Source organism: Prinia subflava, unplaced genomic scaffold (genome assembly GCF_021018805.1).
Source record: "Prinia subflava isolate CZ2003 ecotype Zambia unplaced genomic scaffold, Cam_Psub_1.2 scaffold_53_NEW, whole genome shotgun sequence".
NCBI lineage: Eukaryota > Metazoa > Chordata > Aves > Passeriformes > Cisticolidae > Prinia > Prinia subflava.
In genome coordinates this window covers 439,795-462,906 of record NW_026961063.1, presented here as the reverse complement: position 1 = coordinate 462,906, position 23,112 = coordinate 439,795, and the positions used below count along the sequence as shown (strand labels likewise).

Below are 23,112 nucleotides of genomic sequence, written 5' to 3'. Positions count from 1 at the left end.
GGTTGATGTCCCTCAGGGTCTGGGCACCCCAAACCCCACAGGGACCCCCCAGGGTTGATGTCCCTGAGGGTCTGGGCACCCCAAACCCCACAGGGACCCCCCGGGGTTGATGTCCCTGAGGGTCTGGGCACCCCAAACCCCACAGGGACCCCTCAGGGTTGGGGATCAGATGAAGACACCCCCAGGCACCCCCTCCCACGGGGGCAGCCCCCCAGGCTGTGGGGCTGGCAGGGCAATGGTGTGAGGGGAGGGCAGCATCCCCCCCATCCTCCTTTTTGGGGGGCTGCTCCACGGCCCTGTCCAGCCCCCCCACCCCATTCCGAGGGCTTGAGGAGGGGGCCCAAAGGGATGTGTGTGTGTGTGGGGTCATTCCCTTCTCCCTTCACATGACGGAGCAGCTTTTTGCTTTTTCCTTCTTGAAGGTGGAGGAGATGAGCTCGGAGCGGCTGGGGAGGTGCAGGAGTCTCTTGGAGAGGCTTCGGGGGGGGCTGCGGGGCGGCTGAGGGGGGGCTCTGCTCAGGCAGATGCCGGACACGGTCCGGAAGATGCTGTGGACGCTTTTCTCCGAGGTGAAGGCCGAGCACTCCAGGTACCCCTCGGCTCCCAGCTGCCTGGCGGCCGCGCAGCCCTGGGGACAGCCCCGGGGTCAGACCATGGGGACACCCCAAACTGAACCCCCCACAAACACTGGGACACCCCAAACCCACCCCCACAAACAGTGGGACACCCCAAACCCACCCCTGAAACAGGGGGACACCCCAAATCCACCCCCAGAAACACCAGGATCCCCCAAAAACCACACCCAGGAACAGTGGGACACCCCAAACCCACCCCTACAAACATCGGGATCCCCCAAAACCAACACCCAGAAATAGTGGGACACCCCAAACTCACCCCCAAAAACACCAGGATCCCCCCAAAACCCACCCCTGCAAACAGCAGGGCCCCCAAACTCATCCCCACAAACACTGGAACACCCCAAACCCACTCCCCTGAAAACACCAGGACCCCCCCAAACCCACCCCACACCAGACCACTGTGACACCCCAAAATCACCCCCCTGCAAACACAGAGGCCCCCAAACTCATCCCCACAAACACTGAAACACCCCAAACCCACCCCCCTGCAAACAGCAGGAGACCCCCAAAATCATCCCCACAAACACCAGGACACCCCAAACCCACTCCCAAAAACACCAGGGTCCTCCAAAACCCACCCCCATGTCAGACCACTGGGACACCCCAAGCCCACCCCCCTGCAAACAGCAGGAGACCCCCAAACTCATCCACACAAACACAGGAACACCCCAAACCCACTCCCAAAAACACCAGGGTCCTCCAAAACCCACCCCCATGTCAGACCACCGGGACACCCCAAACCCACCCCCCTGAAAACACCAGGACCCCCCCAAACCCACCCCACACCAGACCACCGTGACACCCCAAAATCACCCCCACCACGACCATCAGGACCCCCCCAAATCCACCCTGGGTCCCCCCAGACCTGCTCGTAGGAGATGGGTGCCTGTTTCTGGTGTGAGAGCTCCAGGAGGGTGCTCAGGTCTGTCCGAAGGTCCGTCTTGCAGCCGATGAGCAGCACCCGTGTGTTGGGGCAATAATCCAGGATTTCTGTCTTCCACTGAGGGGTGAGGGCACGGAGATGCTCTCAGGGACAGGGGACCCCAAAACCCTCTTCCAGAAGGTCACCCCAAAGGGTTGGAGTCTCTGTGTGCCAGCACAACCCAAACCCCACAGAGACCCCCAAGGACAGTGTCCCCATGTCCCTGAGACCCCCCAGGACAGTGTCCCCATGTCCTGAGACCCCCCCAGGACAGTGTCCCCAAATCCCTGAGACCCCCCCCAAACCCCACAGAGATACCCCCAGGACAGTGTCCCCATGTCCCTGAGACCCCCCAGGACAGTGTCCCCACGTCCCTGACCACCACAAACCCCACAGAGACTCCCCAGGACAGTGTCCCCATGTCCCTGAGACCCCCCAGGACAGTGTCCCCATGTCCCTGAGACACCCCAAACCCCACAGAGATACCCCCAGGACAGTGTCCCCATGTCCCTGAGACCCCCCCAAACCCCACAGAGACCCCCCAGGACAGTGTCCCCACGTCCCTGAGCCCCCCAAAGGGATCCTCACAGGGAGTGAGCCCCAGCCCTGCATCCCCAAATCCCACAGGAACCCCCTGGCTCAGTCTCCCTGGGCACCACAAACTCCACAGGGACTTCCCAGGACAGTGCCCTGACAGCCCTGAACCCCCAAAATCCTGACAGGGCACCCCAGATCAATGTCCCTGTGCCCCCCAAACCTCACAGGAACCCTGCCTGGACCCCCTGAGACCCCAAACCCCATGGGGACCTCCTAGGACAACATCTCTGCATTCCAAACCCTGCAGGGATCACATAGATCATTGTTCCCCTGTCCCTGCAGCCCTCAAGCCCCACAGAGGCCAGGGTGTGGTGTCCCCACATCTCTGAGACCCCCAAATCCTGCAGGGTCAGTGTCAGTGAGTCCCCCAAACCTCACAGGAACCCTGCCTGCACCCCTGAGACCCCAAATTCCATAGGGATCTCCTAGGACAACATCTCTGCATTCCAAACCCTGCAGGGATCACCCCAGGTCACTGTTCCCCTGTTCCTGCAGCCCTCAAACCCCACAGGGACCCCTGGGCTGGTGTCTCCACATCTCTGAGCCCCCCAAATCCTGCAGGGTCAGTGTCAGTGAGTCCCCCAAACCTCACAGGAACCCTGCCTGCACCCCTGAGACCCCAAATTCCATAGGGATCTCCTTGGATAACATCTCTGTGCACTCTAAACCCTGCAGGGATCACCCCAGGTCACTGTTCCCCTGTCCTTGCAGCCCCCAACCCCACAGGGACCCCTGGGCTGGTGTCTCCACATCTCTGAGACCCCAAAATCCTGCAGGGTCAGTGTCAGTGAGTCCCCCAAACCTCACATGGACTCCCATGGGGTGGTATCCTCACATCTCTGAGCCCCCCAAACCCCACGGGGCTCACCTGGGTCAGTCTCCTCATGTCCCTGAATCCTCCAAACCTCACAGGGATCCCCCAGGTTGGTGTCCCCACATCTCTGACCCCCCCAAACCCCACAGCATCAGTGTCCCTGTGTCTGTGAGCCCCCCAAACCTCACAGGGATCCCCCTGCATCGGTGTCCCCTCATCCTTGAGCCCCCCTAAACCCCACAGGGACACTGTCCTGGGGCCTGAGCCCCCTCCCCACCTTCTTGGCTGCGCTGTCGAGGGTCTCGGGGCGGCTGACGTCGAAGCAGAGCAGGACGGCGTCCGAGTCACTGTAGCACAGGGGACGCACGTTGTCATAGTAGGGGGAGCCTGGGAGAAAAGGGGGTGTCACCGCTCAGCCCCCAACCCCAGGGACACAGGAAAGGGGGTCTGGCAGAGGGACACAGCCCCGTTCCTGTCCGGGGTGGGGGCACAGCTCTAGAGACCCCCCAAAACAGACACAGCCCCATTCCTGCCTAGGATGGGGGCACAGCTCTAGAGCCCCCCAAAACAGACACAGCCCCATTCCTGCCAAGGATGGGGGCGCAGCTCTAGGGACCCCAAAAAAGACACAGCCCCATTTCTGCCCGGGGTGGGGGCACAGCTCTAGAGACCCCCAAAACAGACACAGCCCCATTCCTGCCAAGAGTGGGGGCACAGTTCTAGAGCCCCCCAAAACAGACACAGCCCCATTCCTGCCAAGAGTGGGGGCACAGCTCTGGAGCCCCCCAAAACAGGCACAGCCCCATTCCTGCCTGGGGTGGGGGCACAGCTCTAGGGACCCCCAAAACAGACACAGCCCCAGAGCCCCCCCAAAACAGACACGGCCCCATCTATGCCCAGGGTGGAGGTACAGCTCAAAAGACCCCCCAAAACAAACACAGCCCCATTCCTACCCAGGGTGGGGGCACAGCTCTAGGGACCCCCAAAACAGACACAGCCCCAGAGCCCCCCCAAAACAGACACAGCCCCATCTATGCCCAGGATGGGGGCACAGCTCTAGGGCCCCCCAAAACAGACACAGCCCCATTCCTGTTTTAGGTGGGAACACAGCTCTAGGGACCCCCAAAACAGACACAGCCCCATTCCTGCCAAGAGTGGGGGCACAGCTCTACAGCCCCTCAAAACAGGCACAGCCCCATTTCTGCCCGGGGTGGGGGCACAGCTCTGGAGCCCCCCAAAACAGACACAGCCCCAGAGCCCCCCAAAACAGACACAGCCCCATTCCTGCTTGGACTGAGGGCACAGCTCTAGGGACCCCCAAAACAGACACAGCCCCATTCCTGCCTGGGGTGGGGGCACAGCTCTTGAGCCCCCCAAAACAGACACAGCCCCGTTCCTGTCTGGGGTGGGGGCACAGCTCTAGAGCCCCCCAAAACAGACACAGCCCCATTCCTGCCAACGGTGGGGGCACAGCTCTAGGGACCCCCAAAACAGACACAGCCCCTAAAAGAGACACAGCTTCCCTCCTGCTCAGAGTGGTGGCTCACAGCTCCAGAAAACCCCAAAAAGGACATAGGGACACAGCTCTAGAGCCCCTCAAAAGAGACACAGCCCCCCAAAAGACACAAAGCCACCTCCTGCCTGGGGTGGGGTGCACTGCCTTGGAGCCCCCCAGAAAGGACAGAGCTCCCAAAAACAGACACAGCCCCACTCCTGCCCAGTTCTCCAGAACGGTGAACCCCAAAAGGGAGAGGGGAGCACAGCTGTAGACTCCTCTAAAACAGACTCAGCACCTCAAAAGGGACAGGGGGACACAGACTTCTAGACCCCCTCAAAAAGCATAAACCCTATTTGTGCCTGAGGCGGGTGCACCGAGCTCTAGAACCTCCAAAAAGGCACAGAGCCCCCCAAAGCAGACACAGCTCCCCAGAAAGGACAGACGGACACACGGCTCTAGAGGCCCCCCAAAAGGGACACGGCCCCCCTCGTGCCGGAGAGAGGGGCACAGCTCTGGAACCCCCCCAAAAACGCCACCTCCGTCCCCGCAGCCCATCAGCGTCGCATCGCGCCTTGGCGAGGCAGCGGGAAATGGATCCCGCGGTGTTTATGTAACAGCCCCCCCCGCCCCCCATTCCGGGGAGCCCCGGCAGCACCGAGAGGCGTCGGGGTTGGGGGGAAGCTGGGGGAGGGGGTGGGACACGCTGCCACCCCCTCGGGGACCTCGGGGACACGGAGCCACCAGCACCGCACCCGGGACCGCGGGGGACGCGGCGCGGGGGGGTGAGAGAGGGGGTCAGTGGGGTGAGGGGGGGGGTCCGGGATGTCACTCTTCGACCACCCCCCAAACCCCCTGACCCCCCAAAAGGCCTCGGAGGGGTTTCGCAGCCCAGACGCTCCGTGCACAGAATAGCAAAGAGGCTGCGCCAGCGCATCGCCATGGCAACCGGGGACCGGCGGGGACCCCCCCGCCGGGGGGGACACTGCAGCACCGGGCAGGGCTGCCCCGACCCCCCCCAACTCTTTGGGGTGCCCAGGGAAGGGCAACAACCGGGATCTCCCATAATCCTCCCAATTCACAGGCAGGGGGCTGGGAGCATCCTGGACCCCACCCGGGGGAGGCTCAGGGGTGTGGGGACCCCCCCAAGGAAGGGGTTCAGCCCTCTGTGATCCCCCCACAGTGAGGTTGGTCCCTGGGGAGTACCTGCGCCCCCCACACCCAGGGATATGACCCTAGACCTGAAGCCCCCCCCAGCGCGGTCACCACGCTCCCTCCGCCGCCGCAGGGACCACGAGACACCCCCGGGTTCCCAAAACACCGAGACCTCAGTACGGCCACAAACACCAATCCCCCCCCCGCGCTGCAGGTCCCCAAAACACCCTCGGGACCCCAAAACACCCCACTGCAGCCACCCCCCGCTCACCGCAGCCTCGCCATCCCAACCATCATCCCCCCGAAACCCCAAACCACCTTCCCCAGCAAACAGCCCCGATGGCCGGGGCAGCCCCCGCCGCAGTCCCCCGGTACCAGAACCCCCCGCCAGCCCCCTAAACATGCACCGCGTGTGTCTCCCGCCGGTACCGGAGGTGTCCCAGAGGCTCAGTTCCACCCGCTGCTCCTCGCTGGCCAGACACGCCGTGTAGTTCTCAAACACGGTGGGCACGTACGTCTGCAACGGCACCAAGAGCGTCAGCGCCCGGTCCCGCTCCGCCGGTGCCCGCTGCCGGTTCCCGGTACCGATCTGGGCTCACCTCGGGGTAGCAATCCTTAGCCAGCACCTGCAGCATGGCCGTCTTGCCGCACTGCACGTCGCCCACCAGCACCAGCTTGCACCGGGCCGGAGCGGCCGGTGCTGGCCTCCGCTCCCGCATGGCGGCAGGCGACACGGAACCCCCCCACTGTCACCCACCCACCGCCCTGCGCCCCGCCGCCGCAGCGCCCTTATATACCCCGCCGGCTGCAGGGCCCGCCCACGGCGGAGCCATTCCGCCAATCACAGCTGGGAATCCCGGAGCGCCGGCCAATAGCGGGGAAGCGGAACCAACAGGACCCGCCCCTTGGGGGTGCGAGCGCGCTGTTGGCCGCCAGGGGGCGCGCGCGCGGGTCAGGGCGGAAGTGCGGCGGAGGCCCCGCCCCCCGCGGCCGTTGCTAGGAGACGGGCGGGACGCGGGAGCGGCGCCGGTACCGGGGACGGGACCCCAGAACGGGCGGGGAGGCCCCAAAGGCGGAGGTAGGGGTTGGGCAAGGGGCGGTGAGCTTGCGAGGGAGCGGGGTGAGCCTAGGAGGGCTCTGGAGATGAGGATGGGCAGCGGGGAGTGGAGCCTTGGGGAAGGCCTGGGGAGGGGATGGGGAACAGGTCTGCGGGGGGTCACTGGAAGGGAGATGGGGGTGAGCATGGTGGGGTCTGGGGTACTCCCAAGTGGAGGGGGAGTTATGGGTGAGCAAGGGGAAACAGGCCTGGGGAAGCCCATGAGGGTGGGCAGAAGGTCGTGGTGTCTGGGGGTACCCCATAGTGCCGGGGGGCTGCAGCGGGAGGGGGAGATGGGCAGGGGGAATAAGGCCTGGGGAGGCCATGGAGGGGCCACAACGCAGCCCCCGGGCACCCCCGAGCCCTCCTGCCGTGTCCCCTTTCTCCAGCCATGGCGTGGCCTCGTCTCGCTGCCCCCACTTCGGCCGAGGCTGAGCTGCTGCTGCTGCAGAAACAAGCGCTGGCTGAGGAGGAGGCGGCCAAAACCAAGCGGGAGCTGCTCACTCGCTTCCTGCAGGTTGGGAACCCCACTGCAGCCTCCAAACTCCACCCCCATAAACCCCCAAACCACTTTTCCCCAGCGAATCCCTCCCTCATCCCCCCTGGGGCTGGGGCTGCCCCTGTTCTGCTGCACCCCCTGGTACCAGAGGCAGCCTCAACCCCACTCCTGCCCCTTCCCCACCTCCCCCGGCCCTTCCACAGGAGAAATTATCCCGAGAGGAGCAGAGCAGCATGCGTGGTCTCCACGAGGTCCGCACGGTCTGGCGCTCGGCCCAGCGCAAGGCCAAGGACCAGGAGCTGCGCCAGGACATCGAGGTCCTCAGCCAGACCTTTGCACGGGTCATGGACTGCAAGGACGGCGTCATTGAGGTGGCTGCGGGGCTGGCAGGGCGGGGGACAATGCCAGGGGACACACGTGACCCCCCAAAAACTCCCCAGACGCTGGTCAGGGACCTGGAGCAAGCGGAGGAGCAGCAGAACCGAGCCCTGCGCAGCCACCTGCACCTCATGGACCAACTGCTGGACCTCCAGCACCGCCGCCTGCGCTGCCTGGAGGAGGGGTTTAATGCCCAGGTGGGCGCCCTGAAGGCCGATTTTGAGGCTGAAAGGTGTGGAATTTCAGGAGGAAAAGGGGAATGGGGCAGGAGTGGCACTCATGGGCTCTCCTGGATGGAGTTGAGCCTCCTCTGGCCCCATTGGGACACCTCTCAGGGAGGAAAATCTTTTTGCCCTGCCACATGTCCCTGCAGAAAGACCATTCTGGAGCAGCAGGAGCAGGAAAGCCGCTGCCTGCAGGACCTGGCGCTGGCCACGGAGCAGGACCACGCCAGGAACGACCACGAGGCCATGCTGAACTTCCAGAGCGCCCGGGACGACATCAAAAACAAGGCAGGGAGCACAGAGGAGCATCAGGGGGGGCTTTTAGGGCTGGCAGAGGAGGTTGGGGTGTAACCTGTGCGTCCCCAGTGCTGGCAGGAGCAGCAGTACAGCCGGCTGCAGCTCGGCACCAGGCTGGAGAGGCTGTGGGACCAGATCCAGAAGGCCCGACAGAGCTACACCCAGGCCACGGAGAAGAAGAAGGTGGAGTTCGAGGCGCTGAAGAGGAAGTGTGAGAAGAGTTCCTGGGAGATTAACGCACAGGCCATGAAGCTGCAGAGTCTCCAGGTTCTGGCAGGGTGCTGGGTGGTGCTGGGAGTGGGGTCACCTGCATTCCCCCCTCATTTTCCATGGAATCATGGAATTGTTTGGTCTGGAAAAGCCTATTGAGACCCATTAAGTCCAACCCGGAACTGGCAAAGAGGCTGGGCTAAGCAGGGGCCCCCCAAGAGTTCATGGAGCAGTGCCTGAGCCATGGAATCATGGAATTATTGAGGTTGGAAAAGTCTCTAAGACCATCAAGTCCAACTGTTCTCTCAGCACTGCCAAGGCCACCACTAAGCCATGTCCCCAGGCGCCACATCCTCGTGGTTTTTGAGCACTCCAGCACCTCCACCACTGCCCTCAACAGCCCATTCCAACGCTGGGCCACCCTTTCCAAGAAGGAATTTCCCCCGACACCCGACGTGTGGCTGTTTCACCAGGACATGGTCACCGCCACCAGGGGCCAGATCACGGCTCAGCTGCAGGAGAGCGAGCAGCGGAACCAGCGCATCCGGGAGGACAAAGATCACGCCGTGCACAAGCTCCACAAGCTCCGTGCTCAGAGCAGCCAGGCCCAGGCCACGGCTCACGCTCACCTGGTCACGCTCACCTGCCAGTGCAGTGCCACCCTCAAGGCGCTGCAGCAGGTGGTGGAGAAGGTGAGTTGGGCAGTGCTGGGTGGGGATGTCCCCGTGCCCGGTGTCCTGCTGTCCCTTCCCACCTGCATTTCCTGGCTTTTCCCCCCTCTCTCCCAGGCCCGGCGCATCCTGCGCCTGGCTGAGATGTGCCGCAGGCTGGAGACAGAGGAGGAGAAGGTGCTGCCCTTCTACCCCTCCTCACTGGCCGAGTCAGAGCAGCAAAACGCCCGCGAGGTGCTGGAGGAGCCCCCCAGTGAGCCCCTGGCACAGGTGAGGAGGCACCGCCGCAGTCCACAGGGGAACAAGGGCTGTGATTCAGCCCTGGTGTTCACCCAGCTGGGGCTTGAGCCAGGCTGGAGACCCCAAACTCTCCCCTCTGCCTCCCCCCAGGCCATGCAGGATTATGTGGGGCTGGAGCGGTTCTGGAAGCGGTTCAACAAGGCCAAGCTGGAGGAGAAGGCGCTGGAGCAGGCGCGGGCAGCCCTGGCAAGCAGGAACCAGAAGCTGCGTGGGCTGCTCCAGCAGTACCTGGCAGGGGCTGCAATCAACCTGAAGGTGCCTTGAGACCCCCTCTCCCTCCTCGCTGCCAAACAAAAGCTGCATCCCCAAAAATGAGCCCCACGTCGAGGGGGAGCCACACTCAGGGACACGGGGCACTCCAGGAGCCTCTGGGGAGGGGTCAACCACCAGGACCCCATTCCTGGCTCCACCAGCTGCAGACCAGGGACCTGGACCTGATGTTTGGGGACTCCAGGGACTGTCACTGCCTGGATATGCCTTAAAAGAGCAAAACTGCCTGAAAATGTGCTCCAGGTCTTATTTCTGGGATTCCTTGAGACTGTCACCTCTCGCTCAGGTGTGACACAACCTGTCCCAGGCCCTGGAGCAGGCAGGGAGCTGATGGGTGCACAGCCCCTTCCCACTGCTCCGTGCCCATCACCGTTTCAGGAAGAGCAGCCACGGAGCAGGCGCAGATGCCGAGGGGAAGCTTTTATTTCTTTTTGGCTTTGTTCCTCTTCTCCTCCTTCTGCTTTTTCTTGGAGACCTTGGGGCTGCTGGCCTTGCGGTACAGGTGGAACCCAATGAGCCCCAGCAGTGCCGGCACCAGCGCCAGGCACAGCAGTGGCACCACCTCGTTCACCACCTTCTGCCAGTAACTGGCCCGGGACAACCCCACCAGCTCCACCTCGAACCGCAGCACCGCGTCACCTGCAAGGGGGGCACGGCCTGAGCGGGGGCCCCACAGAGACCCCACGGGCACCCTGAGGGTTGTGCTCACCTGGGATGGTCGGGGGGGAGCCCCGCTTGCCATAGCCTAAGTGAGGGGGGATGATGGCTCTGCGCTTCTCCCTGCCACAGTGAGAGCGTTGGTGTCACAAATCGTGGTGGGGACACTGCAGGGGGGGACATTGCCCACCCCCGTGTCCCCCACCCGTGCTTACCCCACACACATGTCCAGCAGACTCTGCTCCAGACCTGTAACAGAGTGGGGTGAGGGTGAGTGGGGCTGGTCGGGATTACCCTGGTTGCCCCCCGAACCCCTCACTCACCAGGAATGACCTGGTGCTTGCCCAGCTCCACCTGGAGGGGGTCCCGGCTCAGTGAGGAGTCGATGATCCGGCCATCCTCCAGGCTGCCCTGTGGGGGGCACGGCCACGGTCACCGCCAGGGCCACCCCTGGTGACACAGCCCTGGCACTTTGTGTGGCTGCCAGAGTGTTGGCAGGGCTGCTCTGGTGCTGATCCCAGTCCCTGTGGCATCCTTGTGCCATCCCTGTGCTGATCCCAGTCCCTGTGGCCCCCTTGTGCCATCCCTGTGCTGATCCCAGTCCCTTTGGCCCCCTTGTGCCATCCCTGTGCAGATCCCAGTCCTGGCACTCTCCGTGTCACTCGGGGACATCCTCACCACTCCCAGTGCCATCCCAAGGTAGTCCTCGGGCTGATCCCAGTGCCAGCCATGCCCATACCGGGGCTTTCCCTTGCCAGCCCCAGTGTCACCCTTGTGCCACTCCAGGTGCCACCCAGAGCCCATCCTGGGGCTGTCCCCACGCCACTCTCAGTGGCACCATGGCACCACCCCCTTGCCCAGCCCAGCGCCGTCCTCATGCCCACCCCGATACCACCCCTACGCTCACTCCGGTTCCACCACGGTACCATCGCATTGCCCACCCCGGCACCGCCCCATTGCCCACCCCGGTACCACCCCCGGTACCGCCCCGGTGCCGCCCCGGTGCCGGCCGAGGTCCCCCCGCCGGTGCCGGTGCCGGTGCCCCGAGCCCCGCCCGCCGGAGCGCAGTGCTGACGTGTTCCTGCCGCCCGCACCGTGTAGTGGATGTGCAGCGTGTCCCCCGGCGCCGACAGCTCCGTGCAGCCCTCGGGCGGGGGCACCTGCAACCGGGAGCTCACCGAGAGCCGGGCCGGGGTCCCCGCGCCGCGGGGTCCGCACAGCCCCAGTGCCCACGGGACCCCCGAGCGCTCCGAGAGCCCAACTCCCACCCGGGCTCCCCGTTCTCGCTGCGCCGCGTTCCCCCGCCACCGCCCGCTCCTCCCGGTGCCCTCCCATCGCAGCCCGGTCCTCCCGGTGCCCCGTAGCTGCCCCCCCTCCACAGCCCGGGCCTCCCGCTGCCTCCTCCCCCGCCCCGTGCCCGGGCCGGGCTCTCCGGGGCTCCCCGAGCATCCCCATCCCGCTGCTTCCCCGTGTCCCGCCGGTGCCGCCGTTCCCTGCCGGTCCAGCCCCGGTCTCAGCTCCCTGCCCAAAGCGGCCGCGTGGGTCCCCGGTGCCCGGTGCCTCCCTCGCAGCCCCGGTTCCCCCGTCCGTCCCCCCCCCCCCGCGCTCACGATCGTTTCCAGCCGTAGCTCCCGGGCTCCCGTTTCGGTTTCGCTCTCGGCGGCGCAGGAGAGCGGCGGCGGAGGCAGCAGCAGTGCCAGGAACAGCAGCGCGGCGGGGAACGGCATGGCCGGGCTGGCGGCGGAGGAACGGGCACCGGCACCGGGACCGCCCCCCACCTCGGGCCCCGCCTCCGGGACCGCCCCCACACCGAGACCGGCCCCGGGACGGGTTCCCGCAGCTGCTCCGGGCCCCAGCGGAGTTGGGGGGCAGGAGGATGCTCAGGACCCGCCGCTGCCTCGCTGCCCGGTGCCACCTCGGTGGGGACCCCGGCGGGCACTTGGGTGCGGCCCTGCCCGGTGACACCGAGCGGGGGCTCCCGGTGAGGGTCAGGGCGGGGGTCAAGGCGGAGGGTCCGAGCGGGGGTCGGGGCCGGGGGCCGCGTCCCAGACACCGGTTGGGTGCAGCCCCCGGTGTCCTGGCGCCGCCGGTGCCAGCAGGCGGCAGCACAGCCCGGGGAAACCGGCACCCATCGGAGCCCAGGACCCCTGCCCGGCTCCAGAACGCTTCTCCAGCACCCCACGGGTGCGGGTCATTCCTTCTCCCGGCACTTCTGCAGCTCTTCCAGCCCCGGCCGTGCAGGACGAGAGAAGCCGAGCCCGGGCTGCTGGGCCCGGCTGGAGCCCGGTGGGACGGAACCTGCCCCAGAACCCCCGTCCTGTCCCTGGGGATACCCAGCCCCTAGGGCAGAGCTGGGAACACAGCGAAATTCCCCGGTCCGGAGGAGTCACACCGGCACACGGCGGGCAGCAGGGATGTCCCGCCCGCCCGGGGATGGCCTCATTGCCGGTGTCACCGGCCCCGGTGCAGCTCCAGGACGGTGACGGCGCTGACGCCGGGTGCAGCTCCCGGACGACGGCATCGGCACGCCGGCCCCACCGGCGCACCCACATACCAGGCTCGGTTGCCGAGAGGTGGGGAAGCCGGGCTGGCGGCTGGGCCCGGGGCGCTAATGGGATTAGGGGCGCCGGGTCAGCCCTCGCCACACAAAGCCGTCGGTCCAGCCGGTGGGAACGGTGCCGGCTCCGCTGCTCCCGCCCACCGGGGAACGCCGGTCATCCACACTGCAGCCCCCGGTGCAGCTCCCAGAGCCCCGGCTGTCCCCACCGGGCTCCCCAGTGTCACAACCATGGCTCCCAGCCCACTGTGGGACATCGGTCACCCGCACTGGAGTTCCCCCTTGTCACAGCCACGGCCCCCAGCCCAGTGTGGGGCACTGGTCACCCACACTGGGGTCCCCCCATGTCATTTCCATGGCCCCCAGACCACTGTGGGACATCGGTCACCTGCACTGGGGTTCCCCCAGTGTCACAGCCACGGCCCCCAGCCCACTGTGGGGCACCGGTCACCCGCACTGGAGTTCCCCCAGTGTCACAACCATGGCCCCCAGCCCACTGTGGGGCACCGGTCACCCGCACTGGGGTCCCCCCATGTCATTTCCATGGCCCCCAGTCCACTGAGGAGCCCCGGTCACCCCCATCCCAGGCCCCAGTGCTGGCCCTGCAGCCCCCTACCCACCAGGGAACCCCCACCACAACCCCCTGGTGTCACCAACACAGCCAACAGCCCCACAGCCACCAATCCAGAGGGGACACGGGGATGGGATGGCAGCGCCAGCCCCAAACGTGACTCAGTTCCCCTTAACCCATGCGGGGGGGTGACATGGGGTAGGGGCGGTGGGGGAGGGCCAAGCCCCACTCGCGCCCATCCCAGCGCTGGCACCGTCCCCACGCCCCAGCTGGGATTAGCACTAATGGGATTTACCATTTCATCCAATATTCCCCTAAAGATGAGCCTGGGAAGAGGGGGGGGAAGTCCTTGCCCCCTGCCAGCCCCACCTCACCCCCCCTGCCCCGTTAAGCTCTTTCTAATTAAAGCCAGCCCAGGGCTGTCCATCACCGTCCCCTCCACAAGACCCCCACGCTGGGGGGGGGCTGCGGAAGAAGAGACGAGGGGCAGAGCTACATAAAACATGTTTAATATCCAAGGGGGGGGTCAGGGGAGGTCACCCACCGTCTCAGGCGCAGGGGGCTGGGGTAGGGGGGGCTGAGAACACACGTCCCTGGACAGGGCAGAGCCGCAGCGACACGTCACACCAAGCACAGACCAGGGGTATAAATACGGTGCTGGGGAAGGGGGCACAGTTTGGGGAGGGGGAGGACACCGTCCGTCCGTGAGGGGCAGGGACATACAATCACTATGCTGGCATGGGGCGGGGGGCCAGGACGAGGGTGGGGGGCATGGCCAGGGGGACCTCAGGGGTTGGGGGGGCGGTCCTGGCAGCCCCGTGCCCCCTCCTCTGCGGGGGTCACGCTGCGGGGAGGAGACCTGCCTCGAAGTGACATGGGGGGGCCGGGGACGTGTGGGATGCCCAGGGGGGCACGTGGGGCCGGGAGGGGGTGCTGGGAGGGAGGGGGAGGTGTAGAGTCCCAAATCCCCCTCCCCCATGGCCCTGCTGCCCCCACATTTGGTCCACAGGAAGGCGAGGGGTGCAGGGACATGCATGGGGACGGGGTGTCCCCGGCCCCCCCCGGGCAGGGCAGTGCCGAGGTGGTGCCCCCAGCCCCCCTGCCACCCTCCCGGGGCTCTGCCCTGCCCCCCTGGGCGTTAGATAGAGCTCTAATTCCACGCACGCACACACGAGATCCGAGGGGAACCAGGGGGACCCCAAAAAAGGCGAAAAAACCCCACAGCAACCGGTGCCAGAAGAAAGCAAAACCCAACCGGGGCGGGGAGGGGGCGGCCGGGGGGGGCCCTGGCGCGGCCCAGGGGGGCCGGGGGGGCACAGGGGGACCCCCCCTCACTTCTTGTTCTTGAGCTGGTTGGCGAGCCAGTCGAGGCCCTCGTAGAGCCCGTCCCCGCTGGTGGCACAGGTGGCCTGGATGTACCAGTTACGGTGGCGCAGGGAGTGCAGCCCCAGCTTGTCCGTGATCTCTGCTGCGTTCATGGCGTTGGGCAGGTCCTGGAGCAGAAAAAAGGAGGTCACACAGGGGCCTGAAGCTGCAGGAACGGATACGACCCCTCCACGGGGCCTGGCACCAGCCCTGATGCCATGGGGATGGGCACAACTCCACCACAGGGCACCATTGTCAGCCCTGATGCCACAAGGAGCAGGAATCTGCCACGGGGATGGGAGACACCAGGCCTGAGACCACAAGGATGGCCAGAGGACGTGTTAGAGACCACCCCTGGTGCCACGGGGATGGCCCCAGGTGCCACCACCATCCCTGCGTGGTGCTGTCACCCAGCCTCTTTGACACCAGCCTCGATGCCACAGGGAGTCCCTACACCGGACAGCTGCCCTGACACCCTGGGGACATCTCAGCCCCACCACAGGGCCCTCCCCGCCCCCAGCCCCACCTGCTTGTTGGCGAAGACGAGGAGGACGGCGTCCCGCAGCTCATCCTCCGCCAGCATCCGCATCAGCTCCTCCCGCGCCTCGTTCACCCGCTCCCGGTCGTTGCTGTCCACCACGAAGATCAGCCCTGGGAGGGAGGAGGGGGCACTTACGGGGGTCTCTGTGGCCACCCTGCTCCCCCTGTCCCCCCACGGTGCCTCCTGAGACGCCTACCCTGGGTGTTTTGGAAGTAATGCCTCCAGAGGGGCCGGATCTTGTCCTGCCCACCCACATCCCACACGGTGAAGCTGATGTTCTTGTACTCCACCGTCTCAACGTTGAACCCTGCGGGGAGCGACAGCGGAGGGAAACTGAGGCACGGGAAGCCGCCAGCCCCTTCCAAGGAGCCCTGACGGGGAGCGGTGTCTGCTCAGTGGCCCCCCAACCCCACGCACCGATGGTGGGGATGGTGGTGACGATCTCCCCCAGTTTGAGCTTGTAGAGGATGGTGGTCTTGCCAGCAGCGTCCAGCCCCACCATCAGGATCCGCATCTCCTTCTTCCCAATCAGGCTCTTCAGCAGGTTCCCGAAGATGTTGCCCATGGTGACGGCGGCGCTGGCTCCGAGGCCGGATCCTGCGGGGGCATGGGGCAGGCTGGGGGAGGTCCTGAAATCTGCAGGGATGGGGCTGAGGGGTCCCCCGTGCTCGGGGGGCGCTGCAGGGATGGGGGATCCTCATGTCCTGGGGGGATGCAGTGCTTGGGGGACCCCAGGCAAGGGGCTGGGGAGGGGGCTGCGCACTGCACGGGGGTGTCTGTGTGTGCAGCTCGATATGGGGGGGCTGCAAAGATGAGGACCCCGAGCTCCCTCCCGCTGCACCCTGCAAAAGGACAGCCCAGGGCGCTACACTGGGGGGAAACTGAGGCAGGGCTGGCGCCCTCCTCGAGAGGAGCAGAGCCCCCCCCGGACCCGACCCCTCCTCTGCACCCCCAGCCTCTGCACGATGCCCCCATCACCGCAGCCTCGCCAGAGGGGGCGGCCCCCATCGCCCCCCCCGCACCGCAGCGCGCCCCTTCTCCCGCAGCGTGTGCAGCCCCCGCGCCCCCGGGACCCCCGAATTCACCGCTCCCCCCCTTTAGCACCCCCCCAAGGCAGCGCGCCCCCAAACCTCCGCCTCTCCCCACCCCGCACTGCGCCGCCCCCCCCTTGCGCATCGCCCCCCGCCCCCGGCCGCCGCACCGCACCGCATCTCCCCCCGCCCCCGGTACGACCCCCTGCCCGCCGGGGCTCCGCGCCCCCGCCGCACCGGGCACCGCGGAACGCGCTGCAGCCCCCCCGGCACCGGTGCGGTGCCGACCCCCCCCGGGTCCCCCCGCACGCCCCACGGCGATGCCCGCGCCCCGCACCCCCGAGCGGTGCGGCCCCCCGCACCTGGTGCCGGTGCCGGTTCCGCCCCCGCCGCCGCTGACTCTGCACCGCTCCCGCCGCCGGAAGCGGAGGCCCCGATCGCGCCGATCTCGCGAGAGCGCCCGGTGCCCCCCCCGCCGCCCCGCACCGCTTCCCGCAACCCCCCCCGGGACCGGGGGCGCGCGCGGGGAGCGGGGGGCGCGGGAGCCACGAGGCGTTACCATGGCAACGGCTGCAGCAGAGCGGGGGGGCGCTGTCAGGGGGTGTCCCCGTGTGTCGTCCCCCCCCGCCCCCGCCATCAGCCCGTTCCGGGGACACCGGGACCCGCACCGGGGGCACACAGCCTCGGCCGAACGGGGGCTGCACCGGCGGGGCGGGATACGGGCAGAGCGGAGTCCCGGGTATTCCCCCCTGCCGTGAGCACCGGGTATTCCCCCCGTGCCGTGAGCACCGGAGAGGCTGAATCCCGACCGGGGAGGGGGGGGGTCCCTGTGCTTCCCGGGGGACGGGGACCCCAACACCGTCACAGGCTGAGCACCCCCGCACGGCGCCGGTACCGGCGGTACCGAGGCGCCCCGGTGCTCGCAGGGCAGGGCAGGGGCCGGGACGGGGCGCTGGGGACCCGCGGGTGTTTCCCGTGTCCGTCTGTCCCCGTTGTCCGCCTGTCCGTCCCTACTCGGTGCCACGGGACGGGACGGATGCCCCCCGCTCCCAGGCAGGTACCGACGGCCACCCCGGGGGCGCCGGGCAGCACCGGCCGCCCCGACGGCTGCGGGAACGGTTCCAGCGGCACCCCAGGACTGGGGGGATCCCGAGCATCGGGCCCCGGGCCGCCGTGGGCTGCAGCAGAGGGGGTCGGGGGAACGGGGGCTCGGGGCAGTGGGCAGCGAGTGAGAGGGTCGGAGGGCCCCGGGATGGAGCGGGGGAGGCGAGGGCCGTGGCTGCGCCCCGCCGCTGGTGGCACAGCCCCGGGCAGGGCCCTCCCAGCCGCGCCCCGGGGCCTCCCCGCGGCCGCTGACCTCAGCCCCGGGAGCCCCGACGGGGCGGAGGCCCGAGGGCGTGGACACGGCCCGGCCCGGCCGGGAACCGGGGCGGGGGAGGCGGGAGCGCCGTGCTGGAGAAAACCCCGGGTCGGCCCTGGGCTCCTCCCGGGCCGGGGGAAGGGGTGCGGGTGGGTGCCGGTGCGAGCCCCCCACCCCCGCCACCGTCCCCGGCTTTGTCCGTGCTTGAATTAAATTGGTGAGCGGCGGCCCCGGGCCGTGACGGGCGAGCGGGGCTAATCCGGCCCCGCATGACTGGTCCGGGGAAACCGCGGCGGGGGGATTACCCCCCCCGGTTCCCGCCCCAACGGGGGACTCAGCTCAGGCCCCCCGGCCCGTCGGGCCCCGCACGGGGGACTTCACACCCACCCACAATCGGCCCGGGTGGGGGATGATGGGGACAGTCCTGTCCCAGCCGACACCGGGCCAGCACCAGCCCTGCGTGCCCGTGTTCTGGCCGTGGGCACCTCAGGCCGCCCCCCGAGGGCATCCGAGCACCCCCTGCCCTTCCTTCTATGCCCATCCCTCGATCCCTCCACCCATCGGTCCCTCCCTACCTGCGACACCTGGTACCGGGGCAGCGGGAGCCGTGCGGGGCCGTGCCGCGCCCACGCGGGGTGTAAACACCGTGGGTGTCCACGGGCACCTTCACGGGGGTCCGGGGTGCCACCGGGACAGCCCGGGACAACCCGGGCCGGAGCGGCTGGGAGAGGCTGCGGCCCCGTCCCGCCGGGCACGGACCGTGACGGGACAGGGTTCCGTGGGCTCCGGAGGGGCGGCGGCGCAGCCTCGACAGCCGCGTCCCCGGGGACTGCCCGTCCCGGAAAGCCGATGGTCCCAGCACGGTGTCCCCGGGCTTCCCCGGGACTGTGGTCCCCGTGCGCCCTGGCTTGTCACGGAACTCTGCCTCCCCCGTGCTCCTGGGACTGTCCCGGGAGATCCCGTCACTCCTGCCCCTGTGCAACCCGGGCTGTCCCGGGACATCCCGGGCTATCCCCGCTCCCTTCGAGCGCCCCGAGCCATCCGGGGCCGTCCCAGGTTATCCCGGGACCTCCTTGCACCGGGAGCTGTGGCGGGGCCGTGCCGGGCTCCCCCCGCCGGTGCCGGTGCCGGTAGAACGTGTGCGCGGGGCTGCGGGGAAGGCGGGGGGCGGCTCTGGGCACGGGGCCGGGGCGCAGCCACCCGCCGGGCTAATCCGGGCCGTGACGGACAGCCCCGGCGCCGCCGCTCCCGCCGCCCCGTAAGAGATGCCGCAGCTCCGCCGCTCCCCATTGTTAGGGCGAGGACGCGGGGAGGCCCCGCGCGGCGGGACCGGCCCACGGGGACCCTCCGCGCCGCCCCTATAAGAGGGAAGGGGCTGGAAGATGCTCCCGGGTGCTGAACGCCGTGCACCCGCCGCGCAGAGCCGAGTCCAGCCGTGCCGGCTCCCCGGGGAGCTGCCGGTACCGACCACCGGCACCGGTTACCGCTCACGGACCGCCGAGAGCCAGCACCGGTACCGACGCCGGGTACCGCGCACAGAGTGCCGAGCACCGGGCACAGAGCACCGGGTCCTCAGCACCGGCACCGCGAACGGAGCCCCCGACGCCGCGCTCCGGGGCCCGGTCGGTGTGCGCTGGGCACCGCACCCCCGACGCCGCGCCCCGGCCACCGGCTGCAGCCCGGTGGCGGCGGCGGTGCCGGCCCGCCCGCCCGCCCGGCGCTCCCCGCGTCCCCCCGTGGCCGTGCTCATCTCGGAGCCGCCCCGCGCGTCCGGAAACACGCGTGGATGTAGCGGCCGGGCCGGGGGCTCTGCGGCACCATAAATACCGGGACGGCCGCTCGCCCGCGCACTCTGCCGGGGCTCCCGGGGCCGGAGCCATGCGCGCCGCCGCGCTGGGGCTGGCGCTCCGGGCACTCTGGGCTCTGGCCCTCTCCTCCCTCTCCAACACGCTGGCAGTGAACAACAGCGGGCGGTGGTGGTGAGTTGGACAGCACCGGCACCGGTACCGGCACCGGGGTGGTGAGGCGGGAGGGCGGGGCTGGCACGGGCACGGCAGAGGCTGCCCCGTGCCCAGGGATGGGACGTGTGGGGGGACACAGGGCTGCCACCCCCGTTCGGGATCGCTGCCGGGGTACCGGGCAGGAAGGTGCTGGAGTCACATCCAGGAGCCTGCAGGGTGCTCGAGGTGAGGTGGGAGGCGCCGGGGACCCCCCGCTGGTTGTCACCGTCCCCACCTGTGCCACAGGGGCATCATCAACGTGGCCTCGTCCACCAACCTGCTGACGGACTCCAAGAACGTGCAGCTGGTGCTGGACCCCAGCCTGCAGCTGCTGAGCCGAAAGCAGCGCAAGCTGATCCGGCAGAACCCCGGCATCCTGCACAGCGTCAGCTCCGGCCTCCAGACAGCCATCAAGGAGTGCAAGTGGCAGTTCCGCAACCGCCGCTGGAACTGCCCCACCTCGCAGGGCCCCAACATCTTCGGCAAAATCGTCAACAGGGGTGAGCCCGGGGGTCGGCACAGGGGTCCCCAGATTTCCTCCATGCACCCCCAAGTTGGGATGTTCATCAAAGCGCCCCTGGTTTGCCGTGGGGCATCACCAGCCCTTAGTGATGGAGGGTTGGGGGTGCTGTGGGTACCCCCTCCCCGTCCTGGCAGCATCCTGAGGCCCCGCTCCCTCCACAGGCTGCCGGGAGACAGCGTTCATCTTTGCCATCACCAGTGCCGGCGTGACACACTCGGTGGCCCGGTCGTGCTCGGAGGGGTCCATCGAGTCCTGCACCTGTGACTACCGGCGCCGTGGCCCCGGGGGGCCTGACTGGCACTGGGGGGGCTGCAGTGACAACATCGACTTTGGTCGCCTCTTCGGGAGGGAGTTTGTGGACTCCAGTGAGAAGGGCCGAGACCTGCGTTTCCTCATGAACCTGCACAACAACGAGGCCGGGCGCATGGTGAGGGCACTGGGGGAATGGTGGGGGCACTGGGGGCTTGGTGAGGGCACTGGGGGCATGGTGAGGGCACTGGGGGCTTGGTGATGGCACTGGTGGCTTGGTGAGGGCACTGGGGGAATGGTGAGGGTACTGGGGGAATGGTGAGGGCACTGGGGGAATGGTGAGGGCACTGGGGGAATGGGGAGGGCACTGGGGGAATGGGGAGGGCACTGGGGGAATGGTGAGGGTCCTGGAGGCTTGGTGAGGGCACTGGGGGCTTGGTGAGGGCACTGGGGGCTTGGTGAGGGTACTGGGGACTTGGTGAGGGCACTGGGGGAATGGTGATGGCACTGGGGGAATGGTGGGGTCACTGGAGGAATGGTGGGGGCACTGGGGGGTTAGTGATGGTACTGGGGGAATGGGGAGGGCACTGGGTGAATGGTGAGGGCACTGGGGGAATGGCGAGGGCACTGGGGGAATGGTGAGGGCACTGGGGGAATGGTGGTGGCACTGGGGGGTTAGTGGTGGTACTGGGGGAATGGGGAGGGCACTGGGGGAATGGTGAGGGTACTGGGGGAATGGTGATGGCACTGGGGGCTTGGTGATGGCACTGGGGGAATGGTGGGGGCACTGGGGGCTTGGTGAGGGCACTGGTGGCTTGGTGATGGCACTGGGGGAATGGTGGGGGCACTGGGGGCTTGGTGAGGGCACTGGGGGCATTGTGAGGGCACTGGGGGAATGGTGAGGGCACTGGGGGAATGGTGAGGGCACTGGGGGCATGGTGAGGGTACTGGGGGAACGGTGATGGTGCTGAGAGAATGATGAGGGCGCTGGGGGCTTGGTGAGGGCACTGGGGGAATGGTGATGGCACTGAGGGAATGGTGGGGGCACTGAGGGAATGGTGAGGGCACTTGGGGAATGGTGGGGGCACTGGGGGAATGGTGGGGGCACTGAGGGAATGGTGAGGGCACTTGGGGAATGGTGGGGGCACTGGGGGAATGGTGGGAGCACTGGGGGCTGTGGGCAGCACTGGGCATGGAGACGAGCACAGCCACCAAGATCTTCAGCCTGTTCCCGTGTGCGTGTTGGGAACAGCTAGAGATGGGTTTTGCACTCATCTTTGGGACGAGGGATGTCCAAGCATGACGTGACACCGCAGAAATGAGGGACGTGGCAGCACGGGGATCCCCAGGGCGGTCCCAGGCTGCTCACAGGGCCCCCCAAACTCCCCCTTCCTCCCAGACGGTGTTCTCGGAGATGCGCCAGGAGTGCAAGTGCCACGGCATGTCGGGCTCGTGCACCGTGCGCACCTGCTGGATGCGGCTGCCCACCTTCCGCGCCGTGGGCGACGTCCTCAAGGATCGCTTCGACGGCGCCTCCCGCGTCATCTACGGCAACAAGGGCAGCAACCGCGCGTCGCGGGTGGAGCTGCATCACCTGGAGCCCGAGAACCCGGCCCACAAGCCGCCCTCGCCTCATGACCTCGTGTACTTCGAGAAATCCCCCAATTTCTGCACCTACAGCGGGAAGACGGGCACGGCGGGCACGGCCGGGAGGTTCTGCAACAGCTCCTCGCCAGGGCTGGACGGGTGTGAGCTGCTGTGCTGCGGGCGCGGGTACCGCACGCGCACCCAGCGCGTCACCGAGCGCTGCAACTGCACCTTCCACTGGTGCTGCCACGTCAGCTGCCTCAACTGCACCAACACACAGGTGCTGCACGAGTGCCTGTGACCCGCCCCGGGACCATCCTGCCCAGCCCCGGAGGGGGTCTGCGCCACACACCCCCCATGACGGGTACCCGGCTGGATTGAAGGCACCCATGGGTGGGGGTGTGGATGTGTCCTAGGGACCCTCCATCCTGCCATGGGTGGGCTCACTTTCCCGGCCACCCCCCAGCTCCACGGGCTCCCTTCTTGCTGTACATAAAATATTTATTGTGGACAGTTTGGTGCCGCTACCCTCACCCTGCTTTGCTGGCCCCAGGCCCTGTTTTTTATAATTAAAGAGAATAATAATTAATAATAATTAATAATAATGATGCTTTGTTACAGGTGTCATTGACAGCCTTTAGAGAAGAATAAAGAATATATTTTTATCATTCCTGCCCCGATTTGTGTCTGGGGGGCTGGGGAAGAGGGGATGAGCTATGGGGGGACACCAATGTATCCCAAACTGTGGGATGTGCTGCCCGCATCCATCTGTCCATCCATCACTCCTCCATCCCCTCACCTCCCTATTCCACATCCATCAACCCCTCTGGCTGCTGTCTGTCCATCTTTCTCCTCCTTCCCTCCATCCCCTCCCCACAGACCCCGTTCTTTCTCCCGCTGTGCCCGTCTCCATCCCAGCCGTCCCTGCCGCCGCTCCCGGCCGGGGCGTCCATCCCCGCGGCGCCCATCACCATGGCACCTCGGCTGCAGCATCCCCGAGGCTGGAATTCGCCGGGGCGGTGGGGCTGGAGCCGCCGAGGCCGGGAGTTGGGAGCGGCCCCGGGAGGCACGAGACGACAGACAGGGAATGAGCATCGTCCATCAC

At 67.3% G+C, this 23,112-nt stretch overlaps 6 protein-coding genes across 6 annotated transcripts; 3 read left to right on the top strand and 3 right to left on the bottom strand.

Moving 5' to 3' along the window:
• RND1 (Rho family GTPase 1) lies at positions 1-6,381 on the bottom strand. Its single transcript, XM_063425185.1, has 5 exons — positions 6,221-6,381; positions 6,051-6,138; positions 3,249-3,358; positions 1,504-1,638; positions 1-628 (listed from the first exon to the last, which is right to left on the bottom strand). The coding sequence occupies exons 1-5, from the start codon at positions 6,338-6,340 to the stop codon at positions 383-385; spliced, it is 699 nt and encodes a 232-aa protein (XP_063281255.1). The 5' UTR covers positions 6,341-6,381; the 3' UTR covers positions 1-382.
• Positions 6,382-6,583: 202 nt separating this feature from the next.
• Positions 6,584-9,799, top strand: CCDC65 (coiled-coil domain containing 65). Its single transcript, XM_063425162.1, has 9 exons — positions 6,584-6,699; positions 7,107-7,234; positions 7,420-7,587; positions 7,657-7,826; positions 7,968-8,106; positions 8,185-8,382; positions 8,799-9,017; positions 9,114-9,266; positions 9,387-9,799. The coding sequence occupies exons 2-9, from the start codon at positions 7,109-7,111 to the stop codon at positions 9,558-9,560; spliced, it is 1,347 nt and encodes a 448-aa protein (XP_063281232.1). The 5' UTR covers positions 6,584-6,699; positions 7,107-7,108; the 3' UTR covers positions 9,561-9,799.
• Positions 9,800-9,971: 172 nt separating this feature from the next.
• FKBP11 (FKBP prolyl isomerase 11) lies at positions 9,972-12,025 on the bottom strand. Its single transcript, XM_063425163.1, has 6 exons — positions 11,834-12,025; positions 11,318-11,383; positions 10,547-10,634; positions 10,439-10,472; positions 10,276-10,346; positions 9,972-10,205 (listed from the first exon to the last, which is right to left on the bottom strand). The coding sequence occupies exons 1-6, from the start codon at positions 11,948-11,950 to the stop codon at positions 9,988-9,990; spliced, it is 594 nt and encodes a 197-aa protein (XP_063281233.1). The 5' UTR covers positions 11,951-12,025; the 3' UTR covers positions 9,972-9,987.
• Positions 12,026-13,844: 1,819 nt separating this feature from the next.
• ARF3 (ADP ribosylation factor 3) lies at positions 13,845-16,778 on the bottom strand. The gene is made up of 5 exons (XM_063425159.1): positions 16,651-16,778; positions 15,675-15,854; positions 15,454-15,564; positions 15,243-15,367; positions 13,845-14,844 (listed from the first exon to the last, which is right to left on the bottom strand). The coding sequence occupies exons 2-5, from the start codon at positions 15,820-15,822 to the stop codon at positions 14,683-14,685; spliced, it is 546 nt and encodes a 181-aa protein (XP_063281229.1). The 5' UTR covers positions 15,823-15,854; positions 16,651-16,778; the 3' UTR covers positions 13,845-14,682.
• LOC134565539 (basic proline-rich protein-like) lies at positions 16,069-18,910 on the top strand. The gene is made up of 3 exons (XM_063425153.1): positions 16,069-17,042; positions 17,156-17,345; positions 18,440-18,910. The coding sequence occupies exons 1-3, from the start codon at positions 16,069-16,071 to the stop codon at positions 18,908-18,910; spliced, it is 1,635 nt and encodes a 544-aa protein (XP_063281223.1).
• A 586-nt stretch (positions 18,911-19,496) lies between these two features.
• WNT1 (Wnt family member 1) lies at positions 19,497-22,590 on the top strand. The gene is made up of 4 exons (XM_063425158.1): positions 19,497-19,627; positions 19,895-20,148; positions 20,333-20,598; positions 21,820-22,590. Exons 1-4 carry the CDS (start codon positions 19,527-19,529, stop codon positions 22,306-22,308), a joined length of 1,110 nt encoding a protein of 369 aa, XP_063281228.1. The 5' UTR covers positions 19,497-19,526; the 3' UTR covers positions 22,309-22,590.
• Positions 22,591-23,112: the final 522 nt, after the last annotated feature.

Excerpts from the sequence above, each read along its gene's own strand:
- CCDC65 (XM_063425162.1), top strand. The coding sequence starts at position 7,109 with ATGGCGTGGCCTCGTCTCGCTGCCCCCACTTCGGCCGAGGCTGAGCTG. Across the intron at positions 8,107-8,184 it reads GGGACGACATCAAAAACAAG|TGCTGGCAGGAGCAGCAGTA; the intron begins GCAGGGAGCACA and ends GTGCGTCCCCAG. Across the intron at positions 9,018-9,113 it reads TGCAGCAGGTGGTGGAGAAG|GCCCGGCGCATCCTGCGCCT; the intron begins GTGAGTTGGGCA and ends CCTCTCTCCCAG.
- WNT1 (XM_063425158.1), top strand. The coding sequence starts at position 19,527 with ATGCGCGCCGCCGCGCTGGGGCTGGCGCTCCGGGCACTCTGGGCTCTG. Across the intron at positions 19,628-19,894 it reads AACAACAGCGGGCGGTGGTG|GGGCATCATCAACGTGGCCT; the intron begins GTGAGTTGGACA and ends CCTGTGCCACAG. Across the intron at positions 20,149-20,332 it reads CGGCAAAATCGTCAACAGGG|GCTGCCGGGAGACAGCGTTC; the intron begins GTGAGCCCGGGG and ends CTCCCTCCACAG.
- LOC134565539 (XM_063425153.1), top strand. The coding sequence starts at position 16,069 with ATGAGGACCCCGAGCTCCCTCCCGCTGCACCCTGCAAAAGGACAGCCC. Across the intron at positions 17,043-17,155 it reads CCCGGGTATTCCCCCCTGCC|GCTGAGCACCCCCGCACGGC; the intron begins GTGAGCACCGGG and ends ACACCGTCACAG. Across the intron at positions 17,346-18,439 it reads TGCCCCCCGCTCCCAGGCAG|GGGCGGCGGCGCAGCCTCGA; the intron begins GTACCGACGGCC and ends TGGGCTCCGGAG.
- ARF3 (XM_063425159.1), bottom strand. The coding sequence starts at position 15,822 with ATGGGCAACATCTTCGGGAACCTGCTGAAGAGCCTGATTGGGAAGAAG. Across the intron at positions 15,565-15,674 it reads CACCACCATCCCCACCATCG|GGTTCAACGTTGAGACGGTG; the intron begins GTGCGTGGGGTT and ends CGCTCCCCGCAG. Across the intron at positions 14,845-15,242 it reads TCGTCTTCGCCAACAAGCAG|GACCTGCCCAACGCCATGAA; the intron begins GTGGGGCTGGGG and ends TTTCTGCTCCAG.
- FKBP11 (XM_063425163.1), bottom strand. The coding sequence starts at position 11,950 with ATGCCGTTCCCCGCCGCGCTGCTGTTCCTGGCACTGCTGCTGCCTCCG. Across the intron at positions 11,384-11,833 it reads AGCTACGGCTGGAAACGATC|GTGCCCCCGCCCGAGGGCTG; the intron begins GTGAGCGCGGGG and ends TCCCGGTTGCAG. Across the intron at positions 10,206-10,275 it reads CTCCCCCCCGACCATCCCAG|GTGACGCGGTGCTGCGGTTC; the intron begins GTGAGCACAACC and ends CCCCCCTTGCAG.
- RND1 (XM_063425185.1), bottom strand. The coding sequence starts at position 6,340 with ATGCGGGAGCGGAGGCCAGCACCGGCCGCTCCGGCCCGGTGCAAGCTG. Across the intron at positions 6,139-6,220 it reads CTAAGGATTGCTACCCCGAG|ACGTACGTGCCCACCGTGTT; the intron begins GTGAGCCCAGAT and ends GTGCCGTTGCAG. Across the intron at positions 1,639-3,248 it reads TCGACAGCGCAGCCAAGAAG|TGGAAGACAGAAATCCTGGA; the intron begins GTGGGGAGGGGG and ends CTCACCCCTCAG.